A 20539-nucleotide genomic window follows, 5' to 3' on the forward strand; every position below is an offset into this window, starting at 1 on the left:
TTCACCGAAGAGTCAAGCAGTATATTGCTCCCTCCTATGTATATCTCGCGAAGAGACCATGAGGATAAAATCAGAGATATTAGAGCCCACACAGAAGCATACCGACAATCCTTCTTTCCACGAACAATACGAGACTGGAATAGAAGGGAGAACCGATAGAGATACTCAAGGTACCCTCCGCCACACACCGTCTGGTGGCTTGCGGAGTATGGATGTAGATGTAGATGTACACCCCACTACCCTCACGATCACTACACACCAGCTTGTCAAATGTAAAAGTATTATGTACAAACATATTTGCCCATTGTTATTATGAATATGAAGGTGACCTTCTTGATTCAACTATTTAAAATGGTATCTTTATCATGATTAAATCAAGGGTATCCAACTAATTATTCAAACAATGTTTGGCGAGCACTGAAAACTAAAACTCTGAAATACAAAAATAATATCAGAATGACCGAGAAAAACCGTGCTGGACGGAATAAAAATAATACATTAGCACTCATCAAAGGGGAGTAACATGAAATAAACTCATCTTGAATTCCTCTTCTGCGCCAACCTCTTCGTCTCAGTGTAGCACTAGAAACCTACGTCGTCACTTATTTGCTGGATGAATTCCAGTCTGTCTTGCTCCCCTCTACCATGGGAGTTAGTCCGTGGTGTCTTAAGAGATGTCCTACCACCCTGTCTCTTCCTCTTGTCAGTGTTTTCTATATATTTCCGTCCTCGCCGATTCTCCGGAGATTTTCAATATTTTTTCTGTAGCATCACATCTCAAATACTTCGATTCTCTTAGTTTCCAGTTTTCCTATAGTCCATGTTTCACTACTATTTAACGCTGTGTTCCAAACGTACAATCCCAGAAATTCCTTTCTCAAATTCCCATGTTCGATATTAGTAGACTTCTCCTCGCTAGGAATACCATTTCCACCAGCGCTAGCCCGCTTTTCATGTCCTTGCTCTGTCAGTCGTGGGCTTTTTGCTGCCTAGGTTGCAGAATTCCTTAACTTCATCTACTTCGCGATTATCAATCCTGATGATAAGTTTCTGCTGTTCTCATTTCTGCTACTTCTGAATACTTTCGCCTTTCTTCGATTCACTCTCAATTCACACTCTGTATTCATTAGATTGTACATCGCATTGAGCAGATCCTGTAATTGTTCTTCACTTTCACTGAGAATAGCACCAGCGACTCTTATCATTGTTAAGCTTTCATCTTGAATTTTAACTCCACTCTTGAACCTTTCTTTCATTTCTGTCATTGCTTCTTCGCTGTGTAGAAGGAACCGCAGGGGCGAAAGACGCTTACACCCTTTTTAATCCGAGCACTCCGTTCTTGGCCTTCCAGTCTTATTGTTCCCTCATGGTTCTTGTATAGTGAACGTGACCCACCTTTCCTAGTAGCGTACCGTTGTTTTTCTCACAATTTGGAACATCCTGCACCACTTTACATTGGCGAACGCTTTTTCCATGTCGACAAATCCTGTGAACGTGAGTTGATTTTTCTTTAGCCTTGCTTTCGTTGTCAACCCCAATGTCAGAATAGCCTCCCTGCCATCTACATACAGGGTGTATACAAATTGCAGATTTATTAGAGGAGATAAAAGAAACGCTTGTGCTATGTGACATAAATGGCCCAGCTACTCTGCCTCCCCGCTAAGCGTCCTTAAAGGATTTGACGCTGAAGTTCATTGAGGCAATCCCTCACACTTGCTTTGACTGCTTTGTGTGAAACATGATGACACTGGAATCTACTTACAATACAATTACATCTTACAGCTAGTAGTGTCCACAGCACTAGTTAAAGAATTACATTATTACTGTTTATGTTGTATTTTGTTTACACAAAAGTTTCTAGTGATGTTTACAGGTTCTTGATGGATGATTACACACTAAATGAGTTAATTGACTATGGAGAATGATATTCAGGCAGGCTCTACAGTATCACGTCACATTGACCGACTGACGGAAGACAGGTACGTCCAGTAGTGTGCGAACAGTTCAGTTTGAGGAAGCCGTGTTCCAGCGAACTGAGGGCAACCCCAGCGCCAGCCAGGGAACTAAACTCCTCCAACGCCAGTGCAACATGTGAAACGTCTTACACGAGACGTGCATGAACCCATTGAAGCATCGGAAGGTACAACACCTACCAGTTGATGATTTTCCCCAGAGCTTGGGATTCTGTCAGTAGTATCTACACCAAATTGTAAACGTCTCTGACTTCCAAACGTGTGTCTTGTTACTAAAGAGGCTGCCTTCATAAGGGAAGGAAAATTCAACAGCCACAAGGACCATGCCTGAGAGTTGGAAAATTCTAAGGCAATTCGTGTGTTATATCTTCAATAGATTTACCATAAATGTGTGCGCTGGTACCGTTCACGACCATGTAATTGGGTCGTATCTTCTGCCCAACACGGTCGATGAGGAAAACTGTCTTGACGAAGTACAGTCGGAGACGTTGGAAGGCGACGATTGTAGTTCCGTCATGACTGGGCTCCACCACAGGTTGCCGGTGATGTCAGAGAACATTTATACAATGTTTTTCCCAGTTGTTGGATTGGGAGGTGTGGGCGAGTACCGTGGCCGCCAGTTTCTCTCGATCTCACTTCTGTGGATTTCTGTTTGGGGAAGACACGCTGGTAAACACCACTGAAAAACTGTTTGTCCGTTTGGCTGAAATTGCAGCCTTTACAAGTGAACACCTGAGTGTTTTGACCGTGTTAGACAAACATTATCCATGCCATTTGTGCATTAAAGTAAACGGACAACATTTTCAGCAACATCTCTAAAACAATATTCCTCATCCTGTATGCTTCTACACCTACAGCCACTCAATGGCGCTACTTTCCCGCACAGTACAGCGTTATCAGCATATAGTCGCAGACTGCTGCTTACCCTAGTCATGAGATTGCCTATATATAGAATAAAAGGGATCCTCTCACACTTCCCTCAGGCGTTCCTGACGATACTTTTATCTCCGATGAACACTCACAGTCCAGAACAACGTACTGGGTTCCATTACTTACATTGTCTTCGAGTTACATATCTGAGAACCTATACCTTATGCTCAGATCTCTGTCAACAGTCTGCAGTGTAACGCTGTGACAAAGGCTTCCTGGAAATCTAGAAATATGGAATCTACCTGCTGCCCTCCATCCGTAGCTCACGGAATATCGTGCGAGTAGAGGACAAACTGACTGTCACTCGAGCTATGCTTTCTATATCCGTGCTTATTTGTCGACAGAAGCTCTTCTGTTTCAAGTTAATGTTAATTTGATATTTTTGAACTTAGAATTTGCTCAAGAATTCTGTAGCACAGCGACGTTAAGAACGCTGGTCCGTAATTTTGGGGGTCCACTCTTTTACAATTCTTACACACGGGAGACGGCTGCGCCTTTTTCCAGTCGCTTTATACGTTGCATTGAGCGAGAGACTCACAGTAAATGCACAAGCTAAGTATGAGGCGGACGCTGTAAACTTACTTTTTCGTGTCCGGAAACTACAATTTGTTTGCCCAGTATTGGGAAATGTCCAATGCTTCTTCTTTAGCCAGCCATAGATCGTCGAGGGTGCATCTGTGGGGGCAGGCAGGGCATTGTAGAAAATGTTCTATGTCCTGTCGAGTGCCGCAGTCGCATTTGTCGTCATTTTCGTCCAACAAACCCCAGTTGATCAGATTAGATTTCACAGGAGCCACCCCAGTTCTGATGCGGTTAAGCATTCTCCAGGTTTTCCAATCACCAGAAACGTCGCTTGGTGGGTCCTCTCTTAGCGGATAGTAGATGGGGGGCTCATCTAAGGCGCAACTTAGGAAACGGCGTCTGGATTTGAGTCTGCTGGGGCCACACACTAGGCCAAATATTGAGTGACGGGCATCAAAGGTTTGTTTTAGCTTCTCGGTATGTTCATGGGCTTTCCTACGTGAGTCAGGGTTTGTGAAACCTGCGGCCCTGTGAAGATTTTCTATGGGGGTTGGTTTCATGCAGCCTGTCACTATCCTGCATGTTTCATTCAAGCTAATATCTACCTTTTTTGCCTGGGCGGATTTGCACAATACTGGGCAGGCATATTCGGCAGTTGAGAAGCACAAAGCTTGGGCTGAAGCTCTGACCACGGTAGGTTTGGCTCCCCATTTGCTATTGGACAGCTTTCTTATTAGGGAATTTCGTGCTTCTACTTTTTTGCGTGTTTTTTCGCAATGATATTCGTATGTCAATGTTCTGTCCAGCACGACACCAAGGTAGGTGGGAGTATCTGTGTGTTCTAGTAATGTCCCATCCCAGGTAACATTGAGCTTGTACTTTGCCTGCCTCGAGTTCAGATGGAATGCACTCACTTGAGTTTTGGAGGGATTGGGCTTTAGAGAATTCTTTTTGTAGTAGGTTGACATTGTAGAAAGGGCGGTTTCTAGTTTCTCCTCGATGGCTTCAAACCTGTTGCCTTGAACTGTTATTGCCAGGTCGTCTGCATATACAAAAGTTTTGATTTTGTCTGGAGTTGGTTGGTCATTTGTATATATGTTGAATAGGATTGGCACCAACACGTTCCCATGGGCGAGCCCATTTTTCTGATTCCGCCATCGACTCTTTTTCCGCTCAAACATTACGAAGAACTGTCTATTTTGGAGCAGGGATTCGATTATCTTGACTAGGTGGTAGTCTTTCAGGGTATCATAGGTTTTATGCAGTAGTGTCCGGTGATCTACTGTATCATAGGTGGAACTTGGTCGACTAGTGCCAGCCCGGTGATTAGTTAATTCTCAAACCCACCCTCGATATGTTCCGTCAATGCCAGAATTTGACTGGTACAGGACTTTCCAGGTCTAAAACCTGCTTGGTGTGGAATTAGCTTCGAGTCAACGATCTTCTCTATTCTGTTGAGGATCGATCTTTCATTGAGCTTAAACAGGTGGCAGAGAAGGGTTATGGGTCGATAGCTCTTCGGAGACTCTGTGTCCTTCCCGGGTTTAAGGAGAGCCACCACTTTTGATTTCCTCCACAGTTTCGGGATTTCAAAGGTTTCACAGCACACGTTAAAAAGTCCAAGTATCCAGTCCCTGGCGCCAAGGCCGAAGTTTTTAAACTGTTCCACGCAAATATCATCAAACTCAGCGGCTTTCCCATTCTTCATGGTATTTATGCCATTGTTCAACTCTCTCATGGAAAATGGTTTCTGGAAGTTGGTGTTTTCCGTTGGCAGTAGGCATGTGATTTTAGTTTTCTTACGTTTGGAGTTGAACTTGCCGTTTAGAAGGAGTTGGCTGGCCACCTGGTTTGGAGTTATGTTGGCCGGGGCCTTGCTTAGCCTTGGGTCACCATTCAGTTTCTTAATCAGGTTCCAGGCTATTTTGCTACTGTGGGACATATCCATTCTTTCTAGGGTTGCTATCCACTTCTTCTCGCGTGCGTCGCTGAGGGCTGACATTAAAGCTGTGCCGTAGGTGATGGTTTCGTTGCTGAATGGGTCTTCCGTGAACAATACTTGATACTTCTCCAGGATGTCCTTTGAGGCATTTGAGAGCCCTGGGATATAGTGTTGTCTGCAGCCCCTAGGAATATAGCGTCTGGATACCTTTCGCAAAGTCTCAACAAGGATAGGATAATTATTTGGTGTTGGGGTCAGACTGGCTAACTCCTCATCCAGCGCTTGGGAATATTCTGACCACCTAGCCTTTTTAAAGTTGAATCTCCTACGGAAAGGTATTTTGGTTGTTTTGATTGGTGAGTAGACTTGGATTCCAATAGGTCGATGTTGCGTCTTTGGGATTGCATCATATACTCTTTTGCAGCAGGTGCCGTAGATGCTCCGGCTGACGAAGCAAATATCGGGATTGTAACCTCGCTTCCAAATTTTGCTGTTGAAGGAGCAGGGGAGCTTGGGGTCGTGGAGAAGTGAGAGATTATTTGCCTCAGCCCATTGTTCTATCAGCTGACCATTGGCGTCTGTCTCGTCGTAACCCCAGGTGGTGCTGTGGCTGTTAAAGTCGCCCACAACGAAGTGAGTCCTTTGGTTGTTGAAGCTTTCTGGCGTTGAAATGTGTAAGTTCTGGCCGGGGGGTTTACATACGAAGCATGTTGTAAATGATCCACTCTCTATGGCTAACACTTCAATGTTGTTGGTGGTTGTCTTACTCGTGTAAGAGAGCAGCATCTTGTGTCTGGTAAATATTGCGTTCCCATACCTTCTGTGAGGTGCTTCTACTGCCAAGCGCATTCCTTTGATATTGGGTTTGTTTGCTGTTTCATCTCTATGCGTTTCCTGCAGGCACAGTACGTCCCACTTTTCTGATTGGCATAGTTGCGATATTACATCCTCTTTATTCTTGGTGATTCCCTCGACGTTCAGGCTGACGATCGTCAGGGTTGGCCCTGAAGAGGACCTGTTTTTGTTTTTGGCTTTTGATTGCATTGGTTTCCGGTGGTGGAAGGTTTGGCCGTTGCCCGATTGGGCAACGTTTCCGGGGAGCGCCGGCATTTTACTTTCTTCTCTGTAGCGTGTAAGTAAAATGCACACGTGGAGGCACCTTCGTTGCTCCCCGGAAGCAGTAAAACTGGATTCCAAGTGGACATCGGAACTTATTTTCAGCTGCTTTACAACGCCAGGGATCCCTATTTCTATGGCCTCTGCGTGAATGATTTTTTTTTTAAACCCAAAATTTAGAACTTCCCCTTTTTTCGTTGTCTTCTATTCTACACCAGACTGTCTACGAGTGAGAGAATAGAAGCCTCCTACCCGCTTAGTGATTCTACGTAAGACGAGAATTTTCTACGACTATCAGCTAGATGTTTCTCTAAGGCATGACAGTGGAAGTTGTCTTATAGTTTGTGCATCTATCTTTTCGTAGACGCACTAATTTCTGCTAACTTTTGCCCTCCGAAATTTTGATGGTTCTTTAAAAAAAAAAAAAATGGTTCATATGGCTCTGAGCACTACGGGACTTAACTTCTGAGGTCATCAGTCCCTTAGAACTTAGAACTACGTAAACCTAACTAACCTAAGGACACCACACACATCCATATCCGAGGCAGGATTCGAACCTGCGACCGCAGCGGTCTCGCGGTTCCAGACTGTAGCGTCTAGAACCGCATGGCCACTCCGGCCGGCTTTCTTTTTCTTTTTTTTTCTTTTTAAATCGAGAGTGCAACAATCTTTATCATCTCAAGATTTTCTGAATTTTGTTGATAAACCGCGGCAAGTCTTATCCCATTCTTAATTCACTTACTTCACACCTAAGTTCTCCACAGCGCGTTTTATAGTCAGTTTAAACTTTGCTCACTATTCCTTTACGTCCATGACACAGGAACTAAGTGCCGCCCATTCATTGTCTAAGAATGATGTTAACAACTGCTTATCTATTCTTTCGAGCATAAAAACTCGCCTGGCTTTTGCAAAACGCTGTAGAAAGAGAACCACTGCTCAGAACAGCATATTACTGACGCAGGGGAAAATGTCACGGAAGAAAAAAAAATTAAAGAAAACTTTACCAATAGATGGCGCTGCAAGTGTCTTAACGTAAATGGGGTTGGTTACAAATGACAGATGAATTGCTGTGATTTGATTTGCACACTACATCGTCCATACTGTTAAACATGCACGTCTGCACAAGTTCGGCAGTCAACAGCTGTGGCGCTGTTACTTAGGTAAGCCCATCCATCGCGGCAAGGTCGTACCACATCGAATGGGGAAATCGGTTTTAAATTGTCCCGAGGCCAAAAACAGCATAAAAAGCACAATGACATTTGTTTTTAATTGTCATGAGGCCAAAAACCGTATAAAAATCTAAATGACATTGGTTCTTAATAGTCCTGAGGCCAAAAAAAGCATAAAAAGCAGCAATGATATCGGTTTCTAATTGTTCTGCCGGCCGAAGTGGCCGTGCGGTTAAAGGCGCTGCAGTCTGGAACCGCAGGACCGCTACGGTCGCAGGTTCGAATCCTGCCTCGGGCATGGATGTTTGTGATGGCCTTAGGTTAGTTAGGTTTAACTAGTTCTAAGTTCTAGGGGACTAATGACCTCAGCAGTTGAGTCCCATAGTGCTCAGAGCCATCTAATTGTTCTGAGACAGGCGCAAGACTTTTCAGTGCGCTGTCAGCCATTTTCTACCACAAGTTGATACTGGGAAATAGGATATTCCACAGCAGATCAGTGTGTTTCGGGGCTGACGTTCAGAACGCGTTGCGCAGTACATGTCTTCAATTCCGCTACGTTCGTAGTTGGAGCACGGAACACAACATCTTTCAGATAAACCCACAGCCAAAAGTCACACGGATTAAGATCAGGTGATCTGGACAGCCAGGCTGCGGGGAAATATTGGCTGCTAATTCTAGAAATTCCGGCACTGGCTGTGCAATGTGCAGAGGAGCGCCATTCTTGCATAAAAGTGATCCTACCCATATATCCACGCTGCTGAAGAGTTGGAATGACGTTGGTGCGCGTTAAGACTCTCACAGCGTTCACCAGTGACGGTACGGGTAACATGACCCGCAGGACTCATCTCCTCGAAACAATACGGTTCTACTATAAACTATACCGTCAACCCGCACCACACAGTCACCTTCGCAGAACCATGCTGGTACCGGCTGATATGCGTGTGGGTTTTCCATAGCCCTTATTCTGGAATACTGTGTACTGACATGTCGTTGGAGAGAGAAATGGGCTTCGTCTATCCGCAGAATGTTCCATGGCCGTTAATTGTCCATTTCCATGCGAACAAGAACTACCAGAACAAACGTTTGTCTTGCTGGTAGGTCAGCAGCAAGCAATTCCTGAACATGGGTGATTTTGTACGGACAGCAATGGAGGGTGTTTCGTAGGATTTTATGCACCGTGCTCACAGGCATCTCCAACGTTCGGGCAATTCCCTATGTCCTGGATGCTTGCACACTATTGTTCGAACCCTCCTGCAATGCTGTGCCCATATCTCCAACAGACGTCGGATCAACTGCTTTTCTGACTCTGCCACATTGCACTCTACAAGAAGCTGTCTTTTTCGAATTTTTGTAATCATTTTCTCCAGACCCTTAGCAGACATTGGAACAATGCCTCTTTTCATACCCTTAAGTGTCCGGAACTTTCATAGGGCTACTTGTCCACATTCACCGTTCTAGTTCTATACCAGCAGCGAGCGATCCTTCATGGAGACTGTCATGTTGAGGGTCTCGGACGCAAACTGAGTAACAGCCGTGTGCTGTGCGTCTGTTTGTGTGTATATTCTGATACTTGCACATTTTCGTTACATTTTTTATAATTATTTCATGACGTTTCCCCATGCGTCAATAATATGTTGTTCAAATTGGACGTCATTCTGAGCAATGGTTCTGATTCTACAGTGTTTTGAAATTGGATCCCCTTTCAGATACCTATGGTAGCACATATAAGGTATTAATTGTATTAAAAAAAAAAAAAGGTACTGAAAAGGGAAAATATATTTTCCAAATACTAAACCAATAGGATGTGTTGCAGGGAGACAGTGGAGGACCGATGACGTGTGGTGGTGCGGTGACGGGGCTGGTGTCCTGGGGTGACGAGGTGTGCGGCATCCCCCACTACCCTGGGGTCTACACCGACGTGGCCACCTACTCTGACTGGATCGCCGATACCCTCGCTGCCAGTTACGCAGAGATATCTCTCAAGAAACTGCAACAGTAGCTGCCTGCAGCACTGACCGTCCACATCTCGTTCAAAAGTAACACACGTGTTCCGTGGAATTTATAACCGAGCTTACAGGTTATTACCAATCAAAATTTCCCATCCATAATAATATAACAATAAAGGCCCATACATCGACAATGCTTTTATTCGTTTTAAAACTTTATTTTATCCTCCTTACGATTTAGCAACATATGACCAGCCAAAATCAACCATTGTAATAAATTCGTTTGGTCTTCAGTTCATTTCTTGGTTTCCAGAAACACTTCGTTCTCTCACTTTACTTATTTGTCTCCCAGTAGTGTACTTGATTTTCCTTCTGGAAACTCCTGAAATTTTGATTCAAATGTCTCAAAAATCACATTAATGTGGAAGTGACACACGTACACTCAATAGCTAGTCATCTGCTTTACCCTATATACACATAAACGAACATAAACAAGAACACTTAGGGTGACCATACGTCCCGACTAAACGGGATTGTCCTGTTTTTTGAGGCTCAAAAATTTGTCCCGACTTTTTTTAAAACAAGCAATTTGTCCCTATTTTCAAGGATTATTTTCAGACACTTACAGGGTGGTTAAAATATTTTCTGAGTGTCGATTTTATAAACTATCAATTGAAACTGGCATTCCGTACGTTGGTACCCCCTGATAATATACAGCTTAAGCACTATAATTGTTGCGTACTCTTATTTTCTTTGCTTTTGCTTGCCATTGTTGTCAGCACTCTGTATCAGTTTTGTGAAGTGCTAGCACGTCGTGGCGATGCCGAAACGAAAATCGAAAGAGCTTCAGAGGAAATTTCCATGCTTCATTGCTACAGACAATGACTGTTCAGCAAAATGTAACTGTGCTGTATCCGTGTCTCATGGTGGTGCTGCAGATCTCAAGCATCATATGGAATCAGAGAAACACAGGAAGAATCTTCGATCGGCAGGTTCCTCACAAAAAATGACGAGATACTTTGTAACTTCAAGTACACAGGAACAGAAAAACGTAGCTGCAGCAGAAGGAACCCTGTCATTCCATGTTGTTAAACACCACCAAAGCTATTGTTCTAATGACTGCGGTGTTCAACTAAACAAAACATTTGTTTCTGGTTCTAAGATTGCAGAAAATGTTTCGTGTGGAAGAACAAAGTGTGAAGCAACTATCAACAATGTTACAGCTCCGCATTCCCAGAAACAGGTAATAGCTGCTGTAAACAGTGCAAAATACTTTTCAATATCTACTGATGCTAGCAACCATGGGCATCAGAAAATTTTCCCGGTGATAGTTCAGTATTTTTCTGTAAGTGAGGGTGGACTGCAGACGAAATTGCTTGATCTTGATGAATTGCAGAACGAAAAGTCCGAAACAATTTCCAATTATCTATCTCATGTTATACAGTCATTCAGTATCATCTCGAAGTGTGTTGCATTTGGTGCAGACAATACTAACTGTAATTGGGGGGAGGGGGGGGGGGGGTCAATGAACACATCTGGTAGAGCACTTGCCCGCGAAAGGCAAGGGTCCCGAGTTCGAGTCTCGGTCGGGCACACAGTTTTAATCTGCCAGGAAGTTTCACATCTGAAAGAAAAATTAAAAAACTCTAACATTGTTGGTATAGGTTGTCCAGCACATGTTGTTCATAAGACACTTCAGAGTGCTTGTGATGTTTTACCTGTTGACATTGACTGCATTGTCATGAAGTTGTACAACCATTTTCATATTCTTTCTATTCGTGTTGCAGAACTCACTGAATTCTGTGAATTTGTTGGTGTCACTTACAAAAATTTACTTTCCTTTTTCAAAACAAGGTGGCTTTCATTGTTGCCAGCCATAGAAAGGATCTTGAAAATGTATGAACCTGTGAAATCTTACTTTTTGTCACAGTCTAACTCAAAGTGCCCTGCATTCTTAAAGAGTTTTTTCAGTGATCCTATAAATGAACGTTATGTACTTTTTGTACATTCACAAATGAGTGTTTTCAACAATCCATTCTGGGCATTGAGAAACAGAATAATTCCATATGTGAAGTATTAGCAGTCTTAAATAAAGCTTTGACAAGTCTGAATTCGAGGAAACATGAACATTTTGTACCACTAAGTGTAAAAAAATTGCTGGATGATTGTGATGACCAGTCTGTTAAGAAATTTGACATAGCAGTATCAACGTTTTATGATGCTTCAGTAGACTATTTATCCTCATGGTTACAGGGAATAGCTGAGTTTTCTGTATTCTCATGGATGATGCTCACAGAATGGTCAGTAGTTGAAACTATTTTAATGTGGCTAAATGAAAGGGGCATTCTAGTAAATGACAGCCTCTTATTTGATGAAATAGTTCATATACAGTCATTTGTAAAACAACAAGTGAAAACAGACAGCGAACAATGGAATCAGTTGATGGCACATGAAAAATGGTGTAGGTTTTTAGATCTTGCCAGTGTAATGAACGGTTCAGAGAATCACTTAATATAGCGCAGTACTTCTTTTCACTCCCTGCCCACAATGCAAATGTTGAAGGAGTTTTCAGCTTACTATCATCACAGTGGACAGATGAGAGGAATAGATTTACGGTGAGGAGCGTTAAGTGTATTTTACTGACCTGTTTAAACTTCAGTAAATACGGTTGCACTGGCTTCTATTCATACTTATTAGGCAAACCTGAGCTGCTGAATGAAATTTCATCTTCGAAGAAATATGACTGCAGTGTGGAATCCACAAAACCATAAATTCCTTGTGTTCACTAAGAACTTTTTTGTAGTGCTTGTTACTGCATGTCTTTCTACATTCTGTGTTATAAATGTTAAATTTCTTAATAAGTAAATTTCTGAAAACTTGAAATGTACTTCTTTCCAGTCTTTCCATTCATATCAGTGAAGGCTATATTTGCAGAGGAAGAAGAAATGTTAGCATTAAAAGTGATATGTAACGAGAAATAAAAATTGTCCCACTTTTTGGCCAAGAAAATGTATGAAAGTCCCACTTTTGTCCGAAGAAAATATGGTCACCCGAACTATAGTCCGATCCCCTCGACGATTCACGCAGGTCAAGAAAGGACGGAGATTGCCTTGCTGCTGGTTCGAAACGACATGTGTTTTCTGCTTGATGTAAGCGTGTATATTGCCGATTATGTCTCTCATTTGTTTGTTTAGAACTTGTTGCTTACCACCACCATCACACATAACAACTCCCAATAAATAACGGTACGATCACGTGTAATTGGGTACGACACTTACAGCAGAGCGTTCAGAACACTACTGAATGCTAATTGGCAGCCAGAGAATGCGTAATGTAGGTGTGCAGAACGAGTCGAAACTCGACAGCCAGCGTTTTGTGACTAACTATAGACATTCAATTTCTTGGATGGTAAATATTTTCTCTTGTCTGAACGACAAATGCTGAAAACAGAAATCTGTCTCAGATAATCCCAGCAGGGACTCTCTTTGAACTATTACCACATCACTTGAAATTTGCCTGAAAAGTCCCTGACCTCTCAATGACTCTTCACTCGAAGAGTGTGTTCTAGCTCGAGGGGGAAAACTATATGAAAAAAAATCATGTTTTTGAATGAAATTTTATTTTTTTCTCTTTTTTCCAACTATTTCTGTCTTGAAAGTTCTCGGATCGACTACATCTTTGTTCACTATTTTGTAAGTGACTGACATTTCGTTTACTAAATCTCCCGCCGAACATTCTTACTGAAAAACAACCTTACTCGTAAAATTAGGTCCATCTGTTGCTTATCGGTATGAATACGTATTCCACCGGTGCACCTCTTGTACGGGTTTACTGAATCCATTGGAAAAGTATACGACGGCAATATTCTGACCTGTTGCCACAGCGACGGTAACCACTTAACAGTACTGTTATTCTAGTGTCGGTAGTTCACATTGTCTATACAGGGTGTTACAAAAAGGTACGGCCAAACTTTCAGGAAACATTCTTCACACACAAATACAGAAAAGATGTTATGTGGACATGTGTCCGGAAACGCTTAATTTCCATGTTAGAGCTCATTTTAGTTTCGTCAGTATGTACTGTACTTCCTTGATTCACCGCCAGTTGGCCCAATTGAAGGAAGGTAATGTTGACTTTGGTGCTTGTGTTGACATGCGACTCATTGCTCTACAGTACTAGCATCAAGCACATCAGTACGTAGCATCAACAGGTTAGTGTTCATCACAAATGTGGTTTTGCAGTCAGTGCAATGTTTACAAATGCGGAGTTGGCAGATGCCCATTTGATGTATGGATTAGCACGGGCCAATAGCCGTGGCGCAGTACGTTTGTATCGAGACAGATTTCCAGAACGGAGGTGTCCTGACAGGAAGATGTTCGAAGCAATTGATGGGCATCTTAGGGAGCACGGAACATTCCAGCCTATGACTTGCGCCTGGGGAAGACCTAGAACGACAAGGACACCTGCAATGGACAAGGCAGTTCTTCCTGCAGTTGACGATAACCCTAATGTCAGCGTCAGAGAAGTTGCTGCTGTACAAGGTAACGTTGGCCATGTCACTGTATGGAGAGCGCTACGGGAGAACCAGTTGTTTCCGTACCATGTACAGCGTGTGCAGGCAGTATCAGCAGCTGATTGGCCTCCACAGGTACACTTCTGCGAATGGTTCATCCAACAATGTGTCAATCCTTATTTCAGTGCAAATGTTCTCTTTATGGATGAGGCTTCATTCCAACGTGATCAAATTGTAAATTTTCACAATCAACATGTGTGGGCTGACGAGAATCCGCACGCAATTGTGCAATCACGTCATCAATACAGATTTTCTGTGAACGTTTGGGCAGGCATTGTTGGTGATGTCTTGATTGGGCCCCATGTTCTTCCATCTACGCTCAATTGAGCACGTTATCATGATTTCATACGGGATACTCTACCTGTGCTGCTAGAACATGTGCCTTTACAAGTACGACACAACATGTGGTTCATGCACGATGGAGCTCCTGCACATTTCAGTTGAAGTGTTCGTACGCTTCTCAACAACAGATTCGGTGACCGATGGATTGGTAAAGGCGGACCAATTTTATGGCCTCCACACTCTCCTGACCTCAACCCTCTTGACTTTCATTTATGGAGGCATTTGAAAGCTCTTGTCTATGCAACCCCGGTACCAAATGTAGAGACTCTTCGTGCTCGTGTTGTGGACGGCTGTGATACAATACGCCATTCTCCAGAGCTGCATCAGTGCATCAGGGATTCCATGCGACGGAGGGTGAATGCATGTATCCTCACTAACAGAGGACATTTTGAACATTTCTTGTAACAAAGTGTTTGAAGTCACGCTGGTACGTTCTGTTGCTGTATGTTTCCATTCCATGATTAATGTGATGTGAAGAGAAGTAATAAAAGGAGCTCTAACATGGAAAGTAAACGTTTCCGGACACATGTCTACATAACATATTTTCTTTCTTTGTGTGTGACGAATGTTTCCTGAAAGTTTGGCCGTATCTTTTTGTAACACCCTGTATAGATCGATGCAAATGTCCTTCAGATACTGCTGACAATCTATAGCCATATTAAATATATGAAATGTATTTGGAAATTATGAATATGGTTGTACACCATCTGTTCGATTTACTAGAAACACATGTAAGTTTGAGTCAGGATGGAACTCTGAACGTATACAGATTTCCCTCTAATCGCAAGTAGTCGTCTTAACTACATTTTCTTCTTCTTCTTCTTCTTCTTCTTCTAATGTGGTAGGTTCTTTCAAGATTTGGAAACATTATCAAAATAAACAACAAAAATAACATACGAACGCCCCACTGGCGAAACAAAACAAAATAGTGACTATGTACCAATGAGAGATAGCAGGTTCACATTGATCCACAAGTCCCAGCAGGCATGGGTTGGTCACGTCTTCTCTAAGACATTCCATGGTCCTATCACATGAATCAAGTTCTGAAACAAACACCAAACAAGAACTCACCTTCTATTACCCGGAAACACCGGCTATGGAGAGAATACATGGAAACACTACCCAAAAAAATTGGCATGATATTGGCGACATCTCGAATGGTATGTTAAAAAGTAAGACGATCTTGGAGGAATGTCCATTTATCAAGGACGCTCTTTCTGCCATCTTAAAACAAATAATGAGCTGACAGGCAGTCGATCTAGTTCACTGCATTTGTCTTCATGCATGGGAAGAAAGTCTCATCTGGGAATGGAAGAAACTGTAACACGATATCCAGTGGAGCAGCATGAAGAAGAAAGGCAAGTATTTTCCATACCAACGGCCACAACTCAGTAGAAGGTTGATGTTCATCTGTGTAAAGCATGTGACACTGAGGGCAAAGTGGAGAATCTGTCTTATTAATGGCATGTAGCCAGAGTTGCATCATGTGTTCCGACTCTACACCATATTTTGGATGAGATCCTTCATCATTAGGCAATAAATGTTATAAGCCTTAGGAGTCCTGGTATAAGGCAAGTCGACATGGACATAATTGTATTAATCTTAGAATGGAGGGGGGTAGGCTTCCACTTTTTAATTCTAAGCAGTTTACATATTTGTACAAATAATGAAGATATAAGAATTCTTTCTGATCGGTTAATAGAGCGTAAGAACCACCAGAAGAGAATATCAGGTGGTTTACAAAAGCCTTATCCACTGTTTCTGCGGTCATGTCATCTATCGGCACTAGTATTACACATCAGGTAAAGTGATCCAATTCCTATACTTATTTTCCAGCTGAATTTGCGAGAAGGGTCACATTACGTCCACAACTTTTGTTTCAAACTGCCTCAAAGCTTCTAGTAAGTTCTACAAAGCAATTTTCAAACATGTCTGCTGTGCCTCTGGGGCACACGGTAACCATACACACACATACTTATCGACGTCCACCAATAACGGGTAGCAACACAAGTATTTGTAGCTTGTTTGCCACTATGACAGACTTATATACTACCATGACATTTTCCAAGAGGAGTTTTGCAATACAATATACGTCTTCCGACTCAAAATGAGGCATTGTAGCATATTGTTGGCAATTGGCGTCTTCTCTTTGGTCGTATTTAATTTTGCTACTAGCACTTCATCTGCTTGCACTAGTGGAACCTTTCTCCTGAGGGCATCTACATTGTGGTGCAGCTTTACATGTTTATGATGTACTTCGTAATCATAACTTTAATGCCCAATGAATCATTCATCTACTGGAATCCCGAGGAGATCACGAATGTAAAATTAGAGAGATTAGAGCGCGTACGGAGGCTTTCAGACAGTCGTTCTTCCCGCAAACCATACACGACTGGAACAGAAAAGGGAGGTAATGACCGTGGCACATAAAGTGCCCTCCGCCACACACCGCCAGGTGGCTCGCGGAGTATTTATGTAGATGATGTAGATGTAGATCTTTTAAATTTAACAGTCATAACAGGGTAGCATGATCAGTTACCACAGTAAATTTCCTACCATATCAATAACATTTGAAATAGCTGACACCAAATATCAAAACCAACAACTCCTTTTCCATTGTTTAGCTGCTAAGAAGTATATAACCAATAGCTTGATTTTGCCATTGTGCTCTTGGCTTAAGATGACACCTACAATAAATCCGAGGCATCACAGGACAGTACAAATGGCTTTTCCAGGACAGGATGCACCAATAGAGGAGAACTTATAAATACTTCTTTAGCTAGACCTATCTGCACACCGATTTTATGTTCTGCAGTACGTTCAAAAGTTACTTCTTTCTTCAATAATCTGTTTAAAGGTTTAGTCACATTAGCATAATCTCTTACTAATCAACAGTAATAACTGGCTAGCCTTGCGAAGCTCTGTAATTATTTCACATTTGTAGGAGCAGGGAAACTCTCTATGGCTTCTGACAACCTCCGGTCAAGCTTTTCCCCATCAGAGCTAACTGTGTGTCCAGTGTACTGTATTTGCACTTTGGCAAGTGAGGTTTTTGCAACTTCAGACTTAAATGAGCGTTCTGTAACTTCACCAGTCTATTTCTCAATGATTCTGCTTGCTCCTTGGGTGTTCGAGAGAAGACTATATTATCTGAGTAGACCAGAGAGATAGCGGGTTTCAACCCTCATAACAACAAATCTCTGTAATGTGGTGGGTGCATTTCTTAGGCCAAAGGGCATCCATAAAACTCATACAAGCCAGAAGGCACAATGAAAGCTGTTTTGACTGGTTGTGTGTGTGTGTGTGTGTATTGCGTGTATTAAACCAGGGACCTAAAAACAATGGAGAGGGGTTCGTCCCGCTGTAGCCCTCAGTGGTTCACAGGCTATAGCAGTCCACTCACCCCACTGCTACCTCACACCGAATCCAGGGTTACTGTGCTGTTCAGCCCCCAGTGGACCTCCCCAGGAGCGTCTCACACCAGACGAATGTAACCCCAAGGTTTGCATGGTAGAGTAATTACGGTGTCCATGTACGTGGAGACAGTGTTTGTGCAGCAATCACCGACATAGTGTAACTGAGGCAGAATAAGGGGAACTAGCCCGTATTCGCCGAGGCAGATGGAAAACCACCTTAAAAACCATCCACAGGCTGGCTGTCACATTGGACCTCGACACTAATCTGCCAGTGGATTCGTGCCGGGAACCGGCATGCCTTTCCACTCGGGAAGCAGCACATGAGGCCACGCGGCTAGCTGGGCGGGCTTTTGACTGGTACTGAGGAGTTATTGGAATCTGATGAAAGCCAGAGCACATATCAAGAGTGTTGAGAGATTTATAGTTCCCTAAACTGCCCAATATTTCGTCATTATGTGGTGAGGGATAGGTGTTATGGGTTGCAATCTTGATACTGCTCTGACATCTACACATAGGTGAAAAGTCTTCTCGCCATTAATTGATTTCTTATGCACAACTACAACAAGATTGAACAGGGACTGGCTGATGATTGAATAATTCCTACAACTAGTTGTTGCTAGCTTTTTTCCCCTCCTCAACAGACTGTAACTGACACGGAATTTGGTACAATTTCTGGGCAGCTGGCCTTGCATTCCCGGTAGGAATTTTCTTGGCATATATGATCAGTAGCAGTCAAATATTGCCTCTCTTCAAACAACCATGAATATTCCTCTAATACATGGTATAACAAACTGTGCTTGGACTCAGTTAAATGAAACAATTTGATTTGAAACTGTTGCTTAATGGGTTGTGTGATCGCATACACTTCTCCAACTGGTAATAATTCTCCTCTTTTTGTTAATTCTCTCTTCAGGAAAGATTCTTCACAGTCCATTACCCTCCTGGCCAGTAAGATTCCTCTTGGTATTACTACATTTTGTGTACCAGAATTGTCTAGACTCACTGGAATTCTTACTTTTTCTCCCACAATCTCTGCCTCATAGAGGACTCATTTCACATGCAGCTGTACCCTGTTGAGAACCCCACTCTGCATGAGCAGATCAACCAAAAAGATGGTCCCTTCGCACTATTTTCTTTTGATTGTCAACCAAAGATTTCTTCCAGAGCAGAAGTTTACTGTTACAAGGGTGGTTGATTGTAATTACAAGATAAACAGTGCAAAGGAGTTTATGGGAATTGGCCCCTTCCCAAGACTTCTTCGCATCTGTGAGGTGCTGTCACTGCCAGAATGGTGAATTACTTCACCAAATTTGACAGAGTGTGACTGAAAATCGGTCACGACCTGAAACCAGCACAGGAAACCATTACTCAGTATGACACCAAAATCAAGCCTTCTTTGTCTTAGAGCTTTCATCTTAACCTTGTAAGTGGTGCCATTAATTGCTAACTTACCTGAACATGTGCCTGGGGGATTTATCACCTTATTACCCAAATTACTAGCACAACAACAGGGCAGTTTTGAGGACAACTTGTTGCCAGGAGAAAGAAACACTAAACTTTTCTGGGCAACCACATACTCTAAAATTCGAGCTGGTTTTCCGTCCATTTCTGCCTTCAACATCACTTCCTCTTCAGTGAAAAATCTCTAAACTTACGGAAGCAAACACAATCCTGTAATACCAGGTGTCATAGCCTACACAGCTTTTCATGCTAAAACTGAAAATCTGTAATATCATGTTATTACTTGGGGCAAAGAAGTGAAATGCAGTATAACTCTGAATTTAATTTATGTCCATTGTGCATTTAAGTACCGGATGCTGCCACCGTGACCAATACTAATATTGATAATTAAATGTTGTTGTTTACAGCGATCTGAAAAGCTGGCCTTTGAACAATGTCTCTTGAGTACCTGTCACTGAATTATAAAATATTTAGTTTCACAGATAAGAAACAATATACACTGTTCCTGAAATGTACTGTTTCAACTGCAGTAAATCAGTAACTCAAACGTCTTGCTATTTACCTGCATTTTGAGCCTATTTGTCGGTGAGGTACTATCTTTCTGCTATAGGAAATGTATGCTTCACTATTTACATTTTTTAAATATATTCTTCACTTCTCACAAGATCCTTCTTCCTTTTCTTAGGAGAAGCATCAAGCATCATCTCGTTTTTGCTGTTTTATAGCTTTGTAAATGTTTTGGCGATACTAGCACCTATTCATGGGAAAGCAGGAAAGTATCCAAGTTAGTGACTTAGGAACCTTTCTGCAGTGCAACTTATTTTCATATAGGACTTGTCAATGTTATGATATCAATGAGATATGAGAGAGAGAGAGAGAGAGAGAGAGAGAGAGACTAAAATACAAGTCACATGGGAAAGCACTAAACTGGAATACAGAACATAACTATATCAGAAGTTCTCTCTTCTTTTATTTGGAGGAGATGGTGGTCAGTCAGTGTGTAGACAGGGGCAGTGACCTTCTATATTCCCAAAGGGGATTGGTATTGTTTGAGTGAGTTATTGTTGGAGTCACCATTGACTTTAGAACAGATGAAGCTCTACATTTTTTAAATATATTCTTCACTTCTCACAAGATCCTTCTTCCTTT

General features: G+C 42.4%; 1 protein-coding gene across 1 annotated transcript in view; it reads left to right on the forward strand.

Annotated features, from left to right (window-relative positions):
* The window catches only part of LOC124775926 (trypsin-like), a 43584-nt gene extending 33912 nt beyond the window's left edge, over positions 1 to 9672 (forward strand). Inside the window, exon 8 of the mRNA XM_047250771.1 lies at positions 9466 to 9672. Coding sequence (XP_047106727.1) covers positions 9466 to 9651 — 186 coding nt within the window. The 3' untranslated portion in view covers positions 9652 to 9672. The remainder of the gene's footprint in view (positions 1 to 9465) is intronic.
* Positions 9673 to 20539: the final 10867 nt, after the last annotated feature.

Source organism: Schistocerca piceifrons, chromosome 2 (genome assembly GCF_021461385.2).
Source record: "Schistocerca piceifrons isolate TAMUIC-IGC-003096 chromosome 2, iqSchPice1.1, whole genome shotgun sequence".
Taxonomy (NCBI): domain Eukaryota; kingdom Metazoa; phylum Arthropoda; class Insecta; order Orthoptera; family Acrididae; genus Schistocerca; species Schistocerca piceifrons.